The 17,955-nt window shown below is 42.8% G+C and overlaps 1 protein-coding gene across 1 annotated transcript in view; it reads right to left on the reverse strand.

Annotated features, from left to right (window-relative positions):
* Positions 1–7,944: 7,944 nt before the first annotated feature.
* LOC141944174 (ovostatin-like) overlaps positions 7,945–17,955 on the reverse strand; it is a 30,549-nt gene continuing 20,538 nt past the window's right edge. Inside the window, exons 26-35 of the mRNA XM_074870278.1 lie at positions 17,179–17,335; positions 16,951–17,025; positions 15,494–15,659; positions 14,657–14,877; positions 13,998–14,213; positions 13,733–13,857; positions 13,448–13,538; positions 10,919–10,990; positions 9,581–9,683; positions 7,945–8,591 (exon numbers count right to left, since the gene is read on the reverse strand). Of these exons, the coding sequence (XP_074726379.1) occupies positions 8,539–8,591; positions 9,581–9,683; positions 10,919–10,990; positions 13,448–13,538; positions 13,733–13,857; positions 13,998–14,213; positions 14,657–14,877; positions 15,494–15,659; positions 16,951–17,025; positions 17,179–17,335 (1,279 nt within the window). The 3' untranslated portion in view covers positions 7,945–8,538. The remainder of the gene's footprint in view (positions 8,592–9,580; positions 9,684–10,918; positions 10,991–13,447; positions 13,539–13,732; positions 13,858–13,997; positions 14,214–14,656; positions 14,878–15,493; positions 15,660–16,950; positions 17,026–17,178; positions 17,336–17,955) is intronic.

A 17,955-nucleotide genomic window follows, 5' to 3' on the forward strand; every position in this document is an offset into this window, starting at 1 on the left:
TAGGTGTTTTTTAAGGCTACTGCCTCATAAACGACCAGTGTTAGGCAAAACTGTCTGCTGGAGAGTTGAGATGAGGGAGTGACTGGAGCATGACATCGATGGCTAATGCCACCCCCAGTTGCCAGCCCAAGGGGAGCACAAGCTCTTTGCTATCATGCAAAGCAGTGGCAGAGTCCTGGCTGTTCACACTACTGAGGACAGCCTCCAGTCTCTCATGTCACGTTCCCATGGACTGCAGCAGATGGATCCCACAGGAACTGCTGGAAGAAGTGGAAGCAGATGGGTGACCTTTTCTCATACTGAAAGTTAAAGGGAAAATTGATCCATGGTCATTTTCAGGTTCTCAAGCATCTTTCTAGCTGTAGCAATCAGAGTAAGAAAACATGACTCAGCTGACTTCTTTTTAAGACAGACCATGTCAGTTGAGCACAAAACTTGATGGCATATTTGGCTGTGACAGCAGAACCATGGGTCCTACCAGCCCTGCACAGGGGCTCAGCAGACTCCGAATGCTACCAAAAGCCAGGGAGGTGGAAAGGAAGATTCACACTGGCTTCGACAAGATCCAGGCTCTAGAAATGGATGGGCACAGCAACACTGAAGCCCAGGAGAGGCGGCTCCCTGGAGCTGTGCTGAATAGACAGAGTCTGTGTGATTTGCTCTCCAGCTGCATCGGTGGCTGTACCCCAGGAACTGCTCTGAGTTCAGAATGCTCTAATGTTGCTCGTTAAAGATACAGTGTGAATAAAAAAGTAAAGTCACCGTGAATCTTCTTGCTTTATCTGACAAAAATAAAATGCAGGAGCAACTAGACACTATAGGATCCCCCATATGTACTCTCTTTATAGCCTCCAGCATTCAAGGCCTTAGCCTCGACATAACACTTTGCTGGCTTCTTGGGCACTTTGCTGGATTTTGGATTCTTCTGGCTCCCCTTTGCTCTGGTTTTCAGTCATTCTTGTTTCTTGCAGTGTATACCAAGAGGCTTACGGGTCTTTAAGATGTTTTGTGAGCCCTCCACTAACACTGGCAAGACTTTATATTCCTGGAAGAGACAGAAAAAGCCTGGTTAACCCCATCACACTAGAAGAAGTCTGGAATTAGTTTGAAAAGGATTATTTAGCAAGCCTGCTAGTCATAACTTGTGTCCAAGGCAGACTACAAATCATGAAGCATGTTTTCAGAAATGCACCTAACGTCAGAACAGTGACCAGCTTGTTACTGAAATGGTTGAAAAGGCTGACATCTTTCTGAATACCTTTGGCAATTTGTTCCATCACTTTATGTAGGGGCTGGCCTCTTCTGATAATCAAAGGTAAGAGTCATGTACATCCAAGAAAGAAGCAAGAATCCACCTCAAATAATTTTACGTAGTTTCAGTGCTCCATGTCTTCTTCCTAAGTTTCACCTAGTCTTTCTGGGGTACATAACTATGAAAGCTAGGGGCATGTATAGTTTCACTGTTCCCACTATTTACAGGATCACATCTCAGATCGTGCTAGTCCGTGTCATCGCTGTTTGTCTGAAGCAAAAACAGTAGGAGCGTAACTTGAACAATGAATGCTAAGTCACTGAATCCCCTCCAAGCATTCACATTCAACCAAACCAAGTGTCAACAAGAATGAAAAAAATTATGAGACAACAATGAAAAAAGTCATGGTAGATGACTACAGCAAGCAATAAATGTTAAAGGGAAGAAAAACTACAACCTAATTGTTGGAGACAAGTTGCAGAAATCAAGAAGAGTGAAACAGAGCAAGTAATTCTGTGTATGTTTGCTCTGGGACAGGCTATTGAGCAGGGCAAATCTATTGGCCATGAGTTCAGCTGAGCCTCCTACACTGATCAAGAGCTTCCACAAGGTGCTGAAGGTTTCATGATGATGGTCACTGAGTTGGAGGCATTTCTTGAAGGCTCACCTGGCAACCAGATATTGCTGCTAAAAGGATTGGACTATCATTTAGGCTTTTAAAAAGGCAGACCATTTCCAGGACTTGTTTTTATAGGAAAATATACATACACAGAAGACTAGGGCCTGTGTTCAAACTAAAGAACTGTGCATAAACATATTGCATTTGGCACCTAACAAGAAAATATTTGGCATCTTTGGAGATGGGAGGAAACCTTTACCATTTTGTCTGATTGATTCACATGATCCTAAAAACTGAGTATCTGGAGTTCCTGTCAGTTGTTACGTCTTTTAACCTGGAATTTTAACAGGAAAATCCTTTGGCTCAGGATTTCCTGTATTTATTGCAGTCTCAAAGAGCGGTCAGGATCACTGCACCTTCCCAGTGCTTTAGGTGGAAAAAAGGTCTTCACAGCTGTTGTTGCAGGTCACAGACTGCAAAGAACATGGACACAAACCTTTTAATTGACTGGCTGAGACAGGACCCTAAAGCTTCATCCTCTGCTTGTGGAAAAGGATGACGTTAACATGACTTTTACTGACTTGTCTGAAACACCAAGAGTGAGAACTCTTCCACAGTCTTAAATTGATCTCTCAGGCTTGTGTGGCTTTTCTAGAGATTTCTTCTGTACCTGCTCTGCATCTTTTGAATATTCTTTACTTCCGTTAAGATTTTCATCAGTTCTTTCCACAGGAAGGAGTTCCCCTTTGGTAAGGCAATGCTAAGAGCTGGGTGGCTCAGCTATGTGGAGAACAGATGAAACACTTAAGGAAAGAAATTGTAGTGTTCAACTGACTGAGCAATAGCAAGGTGTCCTGCTTGTTACTGTACACGATAGGTTTCTGCTGTAGTCTGCTGTGCAACATCTAATTTTTTGCATCATTTAAAAATCAAGACTTTCTTATAGAGCTCATAAATCAATTCTAAGAAAAATTTCTTAGGTAGTGATATCTAAGGGGGAAGAACATGAAACAGCATAACATGGAAGTAGCCAAATTCCTCAAATTTACTGCATGCGTTAGAGAAATATATGCAGATATATCACAGTGAACCCAGGACAAACAGCCTCAAAGTTTTATTTTTACCTCTGGCAAATAAAATTAAAATCTCAATGCAGTGAGAGTGTGGGACATAGTTTAACTTGTCTGACTTGCACTGAGGTTAAGCAAACCTATGAATTCCTGTATCAGCTTCACATGTTGCAAGCTCCATGAGAAAAAATTTCGGTCACTAGTTGTGCTGAAGGTAAAAGAGTTATAGAGGTAAAAGAAGGCTATAAAATGCAGATTTTGCTAGATACTGCTGGCATTGTCCTAGCCACTCCCTCTCAGCCTAGTGTTTTGGAAATTTGTAACAAAACTTAAATGCTGTGCTTTTGAAAGAATCTGCATTTCATATCTCTTTCCATCTGACCAGGCATGCAGTTGGCCATTCACTGGAATGGAATTAAACAAAGGCTTTTGTTTAGCAGCAGGCTGAGTGTACACAGCTGAAGAAGGTGGATTGAACTAGCCTGACTGACCCCTCTAGAACCTCTCACAGTCTTTTCTGCTGACAGGGATGGGAGAACGAGGGGGAGTTTGGAGTCAGTGAAAAGCAGCTTGGCAGCTTAACATCTTCAGAATCAGCTAATTCCTCAGCACGTGTCCATCTGTAGCAAAAGCCATGCACAGGTCTCATGAAAATACAAAAACATTGCTTTCAGTATGACTTTTTGGATCAAGCATTGTGCTCAGGGGGTGCTTTTGATGGGAACAGAAATGCTGGCGATAGGACCTTTGGGATTTGAGCAGAATTGGAAAAGGTGAAAGTGACTCACCTCATGACATCCTTTTCTCAAAATGTCATTCTTTTTTCAAAAGGTAGAAACTGTCATAAATCACACTGTATGTAATTCCACCAGAATTGTCCAGGAAAAAACTACTCGTGTCCCTCAATAAAGCAAAGCTTAAATTCAACACAAAGAAAGCAGAGAGCCCCTTTCCCGTATTTCTGCCCATCCTAAGGAGACTACCCAAAAATATTGATGGCACAACATGTGCTCATAAATGTTCTATGCATCACAATGCTCCTTCAGGCTCACCTGCATGCACAGTGCTACCACATGAAAAGCTGCTATGTGCCTGATGCTTTCAAATGCCAGGTTGTGTATTTAGAAAGCTGAGAGAGATGTCAGAGAATGGCGTCAGGTTCTCGAGGGTGGTAAGTCACTTAGTTCACATCAGCCAGGATCTAAATTCGCAAAGAGCCTTAGGGTCCTATGCCCAATTCCTCAGCTGTTTAAAGCAACTGGCCAGCTGCTTCCCAAGGTTTCTTAGGTCCTGGTCTTGCTGAATTGCTGAATTGATTTTTTTGCCTGGACCCCAGTGCTGCTCTCAATCTGAGCTCCCTCCTGCTAGCTGATCTTCAGAAACTCCCTATCTCAGGCCTTCTCTAAATGCACATGAAAGACACCCAGGAAGAGACTTCTGGGGATTGTTATATGTGCTTGTGCCTCCACTGAGCTAGATATCCAGTGGTAAGGGTGTTTGTGATAGAAACTATTTGTGAAGACCCCTGTCTTTTTGGACAGAAGACCTGAGCCTGTGGGTGTCTTGACACACAAGTCAGATTAGCTAGTGGTGAAGCAGACTATGGACATGTCTAAATAAGCCAGATAACCTCCAGATTTCAGTTTGTTCATGTCTTCCCCACCTAGATTTGGGCAGAAGGATTTGGATTTGTTTGCATCTGTTGATACATGACCAAGCAGAGACAGCTAGGACATGTCCAGAGCTATTTTTGGCCTCAGTGTATGAAACGATCTTCAGAGAGAAGACTGCAGAAATCCTGAAATTTGAGACCCAGCAGATACTGGGACCTTGTGGGGAGAGATGTCTAATTGTTTTTTAGACTGGGTTATTTTTACACGCTTCACGTCTTCAGAGAACAGCTCAGACTGCATACAACTACAACTTAATAGGACATGTGGAGAAATAGAAATGGATTTCCAAGGAGAAGAAAAGGAGGGACATTGATATAGCTAGAAATGCCACAGTTCAGACTATTTGTGGTTCTAGATAGTACCTGGTATTTGGGAATCAGGGCTGTCACAGGTTAGGTAACACACACTCCCATTACCACCTTTGTGATCTGAGCAGTCAGAGATCAGAGCTCTCCAGCTTTGTTAATTTGGGTCAGGACGTTGTCTTTAGGTCTATAAACACAAGAAGGTAAATTATAGTAATGGAAAGGAAGACTTATCCTGTTACTGGGGTTTTGGATGGAGAGAGGGAGACCCCCAAGACTTGTTACAAGAAGTCAAATAGGAGATGACAGTTGTGACCCTAAGCAGGAGCACTGAGCACGCATAGAGGCAGGGCTGTGCTCTAAGAAGGTAAGCAGGGGTAGGGGTGGAGTGCTGACACACTGCCTGCTCAGCTTTCTGCAAAAGCTCCCAAGATTTGCAGCACAGCTCTCGCAGCTGAGCTGCATCCATGTCTTGCAGAAAGGAACAATGCATATTTTCCTGCCTGCTTCCTACTGTTTCTCTGACCCTATGGTGAGCCTGTTCAAACAGATAGAAGGAAGAAACATACTTTTCCCCCTAAATCTTGTCAGTTTTGAGTTGGGTCCCTATCTCTGATTGGCTCTCTGTGGAGTCAAGTTGAGCACCACTCTAATAAGGATCAGGAGAGCATGGATGGGAGCAAAGGCAGATAAAGATGAACAGGACCAAGACTATGCTGTTCAGCAACACCTACCTGTTAGGCTGGCTTAAATGAAGTGTGATTTGGGGTCCCAGAGGACTGGGGTCCCATCAGCAGCTTCTCTAGAAAAAGCTTCTCTTCTCTATAAAGTTGCAGGCTCCTGCCTTCGACTTTTATCCATGAAGGTGTCTGAGCAGAGGTTGGTTCACAAGGACTGTCCAAGACAAGATCGGTGACTGATTTTGCATCCCCACAATTGCTTCACTCACAGAGGTGGCAAAGTCTGTAATGAAGGGTATTGTATTTGACTAAACCAAAGACAGCTGTAATAACCCATTTCATGTTGGAGCACAGGAACCCTACTGCATGTCTGAACTTGTAGAAAACTGAGCAACAAGCCAAGAAATACCTGTACTGGGAGTACTGATGATAGGCTCTTTGTCTGTAGGAGTGTGTATATATGCATATGTTAATATGTGACTCTGAGGAGAAACCCCCCTGCAGAAAAATACTGCTTCACACAATGTGGTTGGAAGTTCAGCATAGATAGTCCCTGGCATTGTACTCGACACTGGTGAGGCCGCACCTCGATTCCTGTGTTCAGTTTTGGGCCCCTCACTACAAAAAGGACATTGAATGACTCAAGCGTGTCCAGAGAAGGGCAACGAAGCTGGTGCAGGGTCTGGAGCACAGGTCTGATGGGGAGTGGCTGAGGGAATTGGGGTTGTTTAGTCTGGAGAAGAGGAGGCTGAGGGGAGACCTCATCGCCCTCTACAACTACCTGAAAAGAGGGTGCAGAGAGGTGGGGATGAGTCTCTTTAACCAAGTAATAAGCGATAGGACAAGAGGGAATGGCCTTAAGTTGCACCAGGAAAGGTTTAGACTGGATATTAGGAAGCATTTCTTTACAGAACGGGTTGTTAGGTGTTGGAATGGGCTGCCCAGGGAGATGGTGGAGTCCCCATCCCTGGAAGGGTTTAAGAGTCGGGTTGACACAGCACTGAGGGATCTGGTGGAGTTGAGAATGGTCAGTGTGAGGTTAATGGTTGGACTAGGTGATCTTCAAAGTCTTTTCCCACCTAGATGATTCTGTGAAGAACATATGCATGACTGCTTTTGGCTGCAAGGAGAACTAATATTTAGTAAATTGGAACTACAGCAGTTAGTGCAGTGCAGACCTGATGGACAAGTCTGCCTGCAGGTCAGACCTCATCTTACAGAGCTTGCATCCTTCAGGTCAGTGCTCAGGTCACGGGAAGACATCAGAAATTCTTCCTTTGCAACTGTCTCCTGCTTTGAGTTGCAGGTTTCTACTGCATGGTTCTGCTTAGAATGGGAGGTTGATGTCCTCCAAAGGTCCCTTCCAAACCAACATTTATGCACTTCTACATCTTCCAAATTTCTTTTGCATCTTTCTGGGATTACATTGAGCCTATGGGTCTCTGTCATGGCTGCCCCTTAGCACAAAGGTTCCTGTACTGCTCAGTGCAGTAGGATAGTTTCACTTGAGCCATGTCTAGGCAAGCTTGACACCCTACTGAACAGTTCTCTCAGGGTGTACAAAGGTCTGCTCCTCTCCTACCACCTCCTGTGCTATTGTGTGGTCTGCCTCACAGCAGGCAAGTGTTTGCAGGAATCAAAATCTGCTTTGAGAAGCCCATTTACATGATAAATAAGCTAGTCTCTTCTAAGACTGTAACTAGGACTCTGTCTAACACCCCGACTGAAGAAACAGTAGCTCAATGATATGATTCAATAGGCAAATGTCTGCTCAGATTGTTATGGCTATGTGGTTGATTACTGTGTCCTTCCACCAATGTGATCTGGTCAGGACAAAGGTCACGTCGGGTCACTGCAGACTGTGAGGGACAGTAGCCATAGTGTGTGGCTCTCTGCTGTACCTGTTCACTAAATGCAGAAAGCATGACAGGAAATTTCTTCTATTTTTCCATACCATCGTAAGTTCCTTGTGGCTTTCTTTGTTTTTTACTCCCTCCAAATTTTCTCATTTTTCTCCCTCCAAAGGCTCCATTGGATCCACCATTCCTCCCTCATCCCCTTTCAAAGAGTTTCTGTGTTACAGCTCTCCAGTTTCTCCCTCCATTAGGCTTTGGGTAGAAAGTTTCCATCACACAGGCCAGGGCCCCGATCCTGTCTGTGCCACATTATGTTACTGATGTTAGGATGTCATTGTCATTGACTGACCTGTCCAAGGTATGAATTTTTTAGCTTATGAAATACCTCACAGCACCCAGTTATAGATACAACAAGGAGTGGAGACTGGGACAAAGCATTGCCAATCAGAAGGTTTTATTACGAAGAGCAGTAAAATATGAGATGTTAATCTGAAGAAAATATTTCTTTCTAAATAGAGGCAAAAAATATATAAAAGTTGTCTTTCTGTGACTATAATTCCGACTTCCATAAATGATTCAGTTCAATCACTGAAAAAGGTGAGGATCAAAGTAATTTCTTCAGAATCTTCCTTCAGGATAAATGGAAAGACCAAAACAAATAATACCTATAGAAGCAGCAGCAACAGCAGCAGATTATTCTCCTAATCTTGGGCTTCTGAAGAGGTATCTGTGGCCAAGAACACACGTTTCAGGAGTTTACCTTTACACAAAGCTCCCACTGGAATATATGTCATGAGTTTCCAAAATGATGGATGGTCAGGGTTAACAATTACACAGTATCTCCCTTGTTAGGAAAAGCACTTTATCTGAAATTTCTGATCCACACTGACCCCAAGCTCTTTGGAAATGTGGGCCAGAATGGGTCATTCTGATCTCTGCAATTTGGAATTTGTTTATTCCTCATTCTTCTACGTGCTTTTCATTGCCCTTCCAGAAACAATCAAGTCTCTTATCCTCTTCTTCCTCTACAAATGCTTGCCTGATACCTTTTGAACCATTACCTCTTCTGGCACATATCTGATTTCAGTTGGAAGGCGGGGAGCAGGGTGTTTTGTATTCTGTAAGGGCATATTCATCTGGAAAGAAGAAAGGAAGATGACATTTGCATGAGAGTGAGAAATCATTCTGACCCCAATCTATATGCACCTGTGATTAATACATTATGAACCAGAAAACATTTGATAGATTTTGTGGTAGTCTTCCAGTTGTCAAGGCACGCAGCTGGAGGGGTGCACAGTCAGACCCCAATGCACCCCTCTGGCTGTGTTTGTCAGGACACACTATTGCTGTGACCATGCAAGATGTGGATCAGGTGGCAGAACATGCACTCCAGGGTCAATTCTCTGGCTACTGCTGCTAATTTTCTAGGATGCTGTTCCCAAAGGTTGTGCCAAGCTTGAGAAAAGGACAGGGGAACCTGAGACACAGTTTTGAAAACATCAGTTGCATGACTGGGTAACGTCTGATGCAATTGTAGTTACTTAAAGTCAGATCGAGAAAGGTGGTCAGGCATTTAATTTTCTAGTTAGGTGCTTAAACTCCTCTTGTGTTCAGTGGGACTGTCATTCTAATTAAGTATTTAAATTCTACTAAGAAAGAGTTCTTTGACTGCAGTTTAGTACAGCAATATAAAGCAAAAACATGAGATAACTCAGATCAGGGAAGTCAGGAATACTGCTGCTTTTGAGTTATTGATTTTAACCATCATGTTCAAACTGTGGAAAGAAAGTGGAAACAAACTTCTTTCTGTATGTAGTTCATAAGAAAGCAACCCCTAACGTATCACTTTCTAATCTACTTTATACTGAAATGTAGCAAGAAATGAAAAGACAGGGGGCAGAAACTGTCTATGCTCTGCAAACCCTTTGCATTCTAGTAATCAAAAGCAGCAGAGTTCCTAGCTTGCTCTCCACTTGTCTCTCCTGAGAAACAAAGGCAGCAAAGGAAAAGAGAAGAGAAGTTTGCACAGAGAGAGCAAGGGAAAATCCACTATCCGCACCTTGTAAAAGCTGAGATCAAAACTTTGATTTCAGAGATATTGCTCAAGTCTACTGAGGTCACCTACCTGTTTCATAGTAATCGTACATATGTACTGGCACTGGTTTTATATCTGAGACAGGCAGGCTTTGCTCCACACTGAAGGAGAAGTTGATTTCCTTCTGGGAGACCTGGAAATGGCAAGACAGGAAAATGCATCAGACTCTCTCTTTTCATATCTACCCTGGAGGCCAAGGTTGAACAGATACATTTCTGGGTCAGACTGGGTGACTAAGTGCCATCCTACAGTTCTCTCCAGACTGGAAACTTGATGTCAAATCAGATAATTGTTTAAAATCTGTTGTTAAATGTTTTCTTGCTAAAACTGTGTGCTCTTTTCTTTCTTCCTCTTCGTACTTCCACTGCCAGTTACCCCAACCATTCCCTGGTTACTGTGGCTTTCAGCACCAGCATTCATCCAGTTGCTGTTAGTTTCTTTCCTTGTCTTTTCCCATCTAAAATCACCTTCAGCATCTGCATGAATCTTCTCATTTTTCTCTCTTTAATCACTTTGAACTCAAGATCTCCATCCTCCCCGGTGGTTCTCTTCCTCATTCCACACTCTTGCAGCCGAATGTCCCAAACTCTCCTCCTTACTCATCTTTCTCAGTTTCTCAAGCTTTTTCTTACATGCCTGGGACTCTTTGTCCTTGTTTTTACCTTGCTGACCTCTTTATAGGGATGGAGCCATGGACAGGGCATCTGGAGAACTTTCTGCATCACTGGTGCCCTGGTGGGTAAACTTTTCACATCCCAACATCTCAGCTTCTCTGTGAATTCAGAATACTGACTCCAATCTTCCTTATTGGATCCTTGGAGATCAACTAATAAAAATTACTGTTTGGGAGGTAGGTATCATTACTATTTCTTTTTGCTTCCTCTCTCTTTCCCTTCTTGGTATTTTAAGATCCCTTGTGTTTGGATTTTCATCTTCTTTCTCATTCCCTTTATTAATGTCATCGATGTGGGAGGACTATTCATTTCATACAGAAATCTCTCTAAAAGGGAGGGGATCATACTGACTCCCTGTAAAACACTCACATATCAACTGATGAGTAGCATCACTTAAAGGCGAGGAATATTATGTAGACTGGGAACTTTTGCAATATGGAATGCAACTTACCTATGTTTGTGAAATGTTATTTAATCATACAGCATTCTTCACAAAAAGCAATAAATGCATATGTCTTCACTGTAGACTACAACTACTGTGTATATCCATTTGATGCTGGACTGCGTGAAGTCCCTTTACACCTTCAAGACGTGTATTGTTAATCTTCTATTAATGAGATTTTTTTTTTTTTATCTGGGAACCTGTTTTAAACTTCCAATTTAATAAAACCAAAAAGAAACTTTCCAAACTTACCTTCTGAAGGTAGAAGAGGATATGGTTGTTTTTGATGTCTACACGATCCACAACAGAATTTTCATACTGAAGCTTTAAATAAGGCAAATGATAGTGATGTTAGCATAGGAGACTTGCCAAGGAGACTTACAAATAACTATTAGATAGAAAAATGCTTTTAAAGTGGCTGTCATGCTCCTCTGGTGCCACCCCGACATCTCGTGGCCAAATAAGAAATACAAGTTGAGTATTTTCATGACAAGTGCAAACCGATCACGATGATAAAGAGTTTTACTAGTCAGCTTTAGTGCATGTTACTTTTACCATTAACCTAAAAGCGCTCTCATTTCAATGAGAATTTACAATTAAACGACAATTTCTGCAACTCAAGCTGGCTTATTTGCTAGTCCATTGTATATTTTAAAGAACAAAAGTTGTAAAAGAATTTTAGAAAAGCATATGAGCAAAATTATTCCACTATAAAAAACACACAAATCCAAAATATTTCAAGCGTTAAAAATCAGCTATTTTTTCCCAAATACATTTAAAGAGCAGTAGGATGCCAAACAGTGTAACATCTCAATGGAAAAGTCTTCCAGAGAAAAGTTATGAATTTCATACACTTCTAGCCAAAAAAGAAATTCAGGCCTGAATGTTGAATGATTATAAACGCACCAAGCTATGAGCAGACTCTACGATGAGTTGCCCTTTTTTTTTTTTAACTACTTGAAGATTATAGCTCATGGCTTGAAGCTAATGCATCTGCTGCAGAACTTAAATTGCACTAGGAACTGCAACGAGGTGCTTATCAGTGCTCTCCCCAGCACTGTCATCACCATGACAGTAAAGGAAGAGCAATACCCACTTTTTCTTTGCTTGGTAAACTGTGCTGTAGAGGAAGAAATAACCATGTCAAAGGGATAACATTGCAAAATGCCCATTTGAGCAATTCAGCTATGGCAGAAATATTTCTTGCATAGATGCTGTTACATTGTGTGATTAAAGACTCATACGTAAAAGCACTGAGGAGCACAGGGGAACCTGAGTAACCTGAGCAGAGCCACTGGAGCACCCCTCAGGGCTGCCACAGGGCAGTGACCTGCCCCATTTTGGGGGAGTGAGACCCATCAGGTAAGTCAACAGCTGAGTATCCCTGGATCACCTTACAAACTCCAGTAGAATGCTGCCTGCAGGGGCACAGGGCTGAGTATGGGATGCTGGGACTCAAGAAAGAGTTATTACAGGATATTTAGGGATAAAGTCCAGTTGGGAAAAAATGGGATAAAAGAGGCTGTTTGCATGTAAAGAGGTTGCCGGTCAGTGCACTTCTCCAGCCATGCCCTGCACTTGGTCACCACAGTCTCTCCCTGCCTTCTTACTAAAATCTAGTTCCTGACTGTTTTCCTGGCTGAGGGGCTCTCTGTTCTGTGTACTTGTGCATGTATGGCATGCCAGCCACTTGAAGAGAGGACCATAGATCACAGGAACTGTGTGTCTGGGGTGCTAGTGCCTTGAGACACCAAACTTCAGGCTTGTTGTGTGTGGTCACTAGTGAATATAAAGCTGGACTAGCTGGTGAGTGAGTTAGGTGGCTTGGCAGCCGGCTACTGAAGCAGACAGAAGTCTGGGCCAAATCTTAAAGATACCAGAGGATCTGAGTCAGGTACCAGAGGGACCAGGAAGCCTGGGCCTGTTACTGGAGAGACCATAAGGTCTTGGGAGCAGATACTGGTTAGGCTATTGGGCTGGGCCAGCTAGTGGAAACTTGTTTGTGTGTGTTTGTGTGCCTGTATCTGTCTGCATGAGGCAACTGGGAGACCAGGGGATCCAAGCCCAGCCCAGCTGTGGCAGAGACTGCATGTCTAAGGCTGGTTACTGGAGGTACCCAGCATGCATATATGTGGGTGCTGGGGGGCTCAGTTCCAGCCACCAGAGTGGGCTGCAGCCTCAAGGGTGCATATGTCCAGGTGCCAGTGACTGGGTACAACAGGGATCCAGGGGCAGACTGAGTGTCTCAGGTCAGCTACCAGAGGGATCCACATTGTGTATTTGCATGTATGCATGTGCATGTGTATACATATAAATATATATATATTTATCTTTTCCACAAATCAGCTTTCAGTCTGATCAGCCAGAAAGGGGAACAGGATAAGGCCATTTGAGCTATCTGTGTTCGTGTAAGTGCTGCCTTTTCTGCCTCTGCTGATCTGTATGGCCAGCTGTGTGCATGTGTATCTAGATCTATATCTGTATCTATAGTGTGCATGTCTGTCTGCCGGGAATACACACTTAGTCTTGCTGTTGGCTGAAGCTGGGGATATGAAGCTGCAGCCGTCTCACCTCTGTTGGGCTGCTGGATTTGGCAACTCCTAACAGATTTTTCTACAACTGATGAACAGCTGAAAGTCTGAGACATGGTGTATATGACAGAAGGCTACACCCAGAGACTTTGCAGAATTCCCATGGGGCTCTTATTTGTTAATCAGAGACTATTTTTATCAACTTCCTATGTTTTCAGGGTTTACCATTCACTTTTCTCCCATTCTTTACCTTTTTCAGGGAAGATCTTACAGGAACAAAACCTGAGAGCATCTTCACATCAATAATGGCCATATTGGAGATTTTGCGGTTTCCTGTGTAACTAAAATGAGAAAAGTTCTGTTAGTCTGGTCTGCAAATGGAGAGGAGACCAGGGAATGACATTTTCAGCTGCCAATGATCCTGTTTGTCTTCCTGCAGCAGCACAGTAGCAGTTAACTGCCTGTACTTAAATCCTTTCTTGGATGCTTTACCAAACTGTGGATGCAAGAGGATAAATCAATAAGAGGAAGTTACCTGGCAGAGATGACAAGGTCAAACTTCGGTGGGAAGTTGCTTGTACAGGATACATTGGCTGGTCGTACAGAGAGAGAAAATCCTGCAACTTTTTTTGGCAAATGGACGTTGTATCTCAGGGTGGTCTAAAAGAGATGGGAAGCTTGAGGTGGTCACATACTTACAGGATTTTGTGGTTTTGGCATGAGCTATGGAGAAGAATGAGGTATGGAGGACCCCCTGCTTAGTTCTCAGAGGGGTGGTGCTGAGTTTCCAGCTTGCTTACCTGCAGATAGACACAGCCAGTGCCATTCACTTTGACACTGTAATTCCCTGGAATAGTGGGTAATGAAGTCTGCTGCAGTAAAAAGCGGTTCTTGTCATTCACCTGGAAAGTCTTACTGGGGTACTCCATGAAGTTGACTTTGACTGTGTTAAGACTTTTTTTAGAGAAGGTGAGATATCCATACTGGGCTAAAGCTTGGAGAGCAACAACAGTGTCCTGAAAAGAAAAACATGATACCTAATTAGACACGTACCCAGCTGTAAGATGGTGCATGAGATTAGCACAGCTCCTGTTTTCCTAATGCTTTGTCAGTGCTTATAAATGGAGGGGGACTTGCAAAGAACTAAGTAGACAACGTACAAGTTCTGGGGCAATAGATCTGAATTATCCCAGGAAACCTGGGATAATGCTGGGTCAACAGCGACGGCTGTCTACTGCCAACTTGAAACTCAGGTAATTCCCATTTCCTGAAAGTAAAATATCTATGAAGCTGCCTAGGAAAAGCATGATGTGCTCTGACAAGAAGACTTATGTGAGCACCATTTGTCAAATATTATTCAAACAAATATGTAGTCAGGAAGATATATCGTACTATCGAGATCCAGCTTGCAGACTGGACTGCTCCCAGAAGCTTTCTTTTTACCAGACCCAGTTGTTACCTGGCTGGAGGAGAAACCACCGTATGGGTTCTGTTGTTTGACAAGCCAGCGCACAATGCGAGAAATGTAAGATAAGTCTTCTGGAGTGAGTTTGGCTTTGTTGAGCAAAGCCAGGAGCACATAGCTGGTCATTTCAATCTCAGCAGAAGCAGCACGGGAATAGAAGACAGGGAAATGTTCTGCTGGTGGCTTCTTTTCTCTCTGCCAATGAACTGAACCACCTGAAAACAGAAAGGTGGGGTGTAAAAAGCATGGAAAAATTACTTGCTGGTTAATTCACTACAGTATCACATGGGAGATGGATAGGCATACAATTCCCTTTGCCTTTACCCAAAAGTTTTTTCAGCCATCAGTGTCCTGAACTGGATAAGTTTTAGTTCCAGGATGGAAAAGAAAACAGGAAGGGATGGAAAGGGAATTAATAAAAGAGGGCTGTATAAGTCAAAGAGGAGTTGAAGTGGAGACAGTGCAGCAGAGGGATGCTAAGGGAGTTGCAGACTGGAGCACGTGACAGTCAAGGGAACTGGGTTTCTTCAGCATGTAGAAGAGGAGCCTAATGAGGAGATTAGGTACAATCTTCCACTACCTTGGACTGAGACTTCCAGGGGTCTGGAAGAATTATTTCATAATTCTAAGAAAATCAGGCAACAGCTCAATCTTTTGTGAAGCCAAAAGAGACGGACAGAGAAGTCCACAGTGATGAATTCAGTAGCATAGCAGGCATGAAATGGGAAGGGAGAAACACGAATGTGAAAACAGTACATCGGAATAGCTTAGATCATACCACAGGCCATTCCATCAGCTGTATTGACTGTATCATGGCCATACTGCACTTACCATCTCTGGTAGCTGTCTTGTCCAGCTTCTCAAGGAAGAATTGGTATCTTTCCTCTTTGTCAGCTAAGCCATAAGCATAGGCAAAGAGGGCCTGGTTATACAGGCTGTGGACCCCATTGCCCCATGCAGTCTCCAAACAGTTCATGCCACTCTTAACGACAGGATGCTAGTAATACAAAACATGGTGGGGTTGTCAGCTACTTGGATTTGTGTCTCAGCTTCTCTTTAAATACTTCCATCACTGCTTAAGCTGCCACCACTGACCCTTCATGCTAAAAATATACATGACTGATGGCATGTTTATAGGCCTACAGTGTATACCCTGTAAAAAATGCCCTTCCAGTGGTGTTTTCTTCTTTCTGCATTTACTTAGAGGCAGCATGGCCAGACTAACAGAGCACTGGTTCTTTTCCTGACTTGCAAGATGACCTTATGCAAGTGAATCCTTTGTCCCTTGGTTGGTTTAGGTCTAAAATGTAGATCATTTTTACAGAACTATGTAAAGTCTATTGAGACCTCATGATGAAGCAGGATCTGTCAAATGGATGTTATTACTTGCTTGCTAGCTATAGTTATTAAGATAACTCTTCAGCCCTTTAAGACTTACAGACTATCTCTGGGAGCTCTATTTCAGCTCAGACATTGCCAGCACACTACTAACCATGTCCTGTCTATGCAGCTTCACCCATAGATGTAGCAGCAGGCTTTGGAGCTTCTTATGAAAATATTGGGAACTAAATTAATGTTGCTGAAGAACTATTTGATTCTGCACAATTTTTTTATCCTGCTGATCTCAGGTACTTAAATGGCGCCCCATACCACAGTATCTGAGGAACCTTCAAAATTCAGCATGCCTAGAACATGTTTGTCAGATTTGGAACAATTCTTGTCTTCCCCATTTTACAGAGAACAAAACCAGCCAAAACCCAGGGTCTCAAGGATATGCAGGAAGTATATTACAAAGAACAGAACTCGGTCCTTATTCCCCTGTGCCTAGTATTTCACCCAGCAGCTCATCATTTCCTTCCATTATTAACAACAACATAGGGAAATAGAAACACAGCTTGGATCTAAATGCACAGAGAGTTTGTAGGACTGAAGATTTGTATATCTTGGATTTTGGACTGGGCAAATTCAGAGAAAATTCCAAACTGGACTCTGGATGGAATGGGCAAGTTCAGTATGCATTTTGCACCTACATAGAGTACCACTGTTTAACATAACTGGATTCTTCAGGTTTTTTTTAAATTCTATAGGAACTGGATACATAACTGATTTGTAACACTCATCAAATAGTTAAGGCAATGATACGGTTCTGGAAACAGATTTCCTCAGCTGACCCTACTGTCCTACAGTCCGTATTTACCACATTGTTAAAAAATACGGATGTGAGGACTATGACTTGTGCACTGTTTGACAAAGGTCTGACTGGACTAATAGCAGCATCAAATACCTACCGCAGCAGAGTGTCCAGCCTCCAGCAATGCTGCCACGACGTAGGCTGTGAGTGAGTATTCACCTTCTTCTTCACCCTGAAGAAAAAACAAGCAAAGAACAGGTCAGTACAGATGTCCTAGAAATAAATGAAATATCAATTAATTCATAGTTCAGATTCCAGTTAGTTTTGAGATCAGCAGTAATTTCTGGCAGAACTGGAAGTTTGGGACTGTATTTGTTTCAGTTACCTTCAAAGCATTGTTGAAATGTGACCCGACATTTTCAAAGCAGCCATCTGACTTCTGCTTACTTGCCAGCCAGATCAAAGTTCGAGACTGGACATTCTCATCAATGTAGATGTAGCGTCTGGCTTGTGCAAATGACTTGTACACAAAGGCAGTGAGCCTGCAGGTGAACCCGAAACAGAAAGCAGGTAAGGGGTGAGCAAGACCAGGAAGGTTTACCAGCAACTGGATGTGCATAGAAAATGACACAAAATGAACTCCATAATGTCTGAGGCAAAAGAAACAAGTATTTTGTAAGTTTTTAATAAATAAGAAAGTTAAAATCCTGTTATTGAAAACTGACATGAGGTTTCTGCATTGCTGTGCTGAAACCATTCTTTCAGAGCAGGGGTAAAGTATAGACACGGCTTGATGATTAATGATAGTAACTTCTAATCTTAATTAACAGAATTATTAAATTAACTAGGTGGGAAGGGATGTCTGGAAGTCTCCAGTCCAACCACCTGCTTAAACTAGGATCAACTTCAACGCTCTTTCAGGTTGCTGAGTCTCTTGTCTGATCATGTTGCGAAAATCTCCAGGGATAGGGATATCCACATCCTCTCTAGTCATTTGGCTCAGTTTTGCAGCCTTCTGCTGAAGATTTTTCTTCCTTCTACCCAGTTGGAGTATATTCCCTGTTGCAACTTGAGTAAGGACAAACATTGGCAAGAGTCTGACTCTGTCTTTTCTACAGTCTGCATCTAGGCAGCAGAAAGCTTTACCTAGGTTCCCCACTAG

This window comes from Strix uralensis, chromosome 5 (genome assembly GCF_047716275.1).
Source record: "Strix uralensis isolate ZFMK-TIS-50842 chromosome 5, bStrUra1, whole genome shotgun sequence".
NCBI classification, from domain to species: Eukaryota; Metazoa; Chordata; class Aves; order Strigiformes; family Strigidae; genus Strix; species Strix uralensis.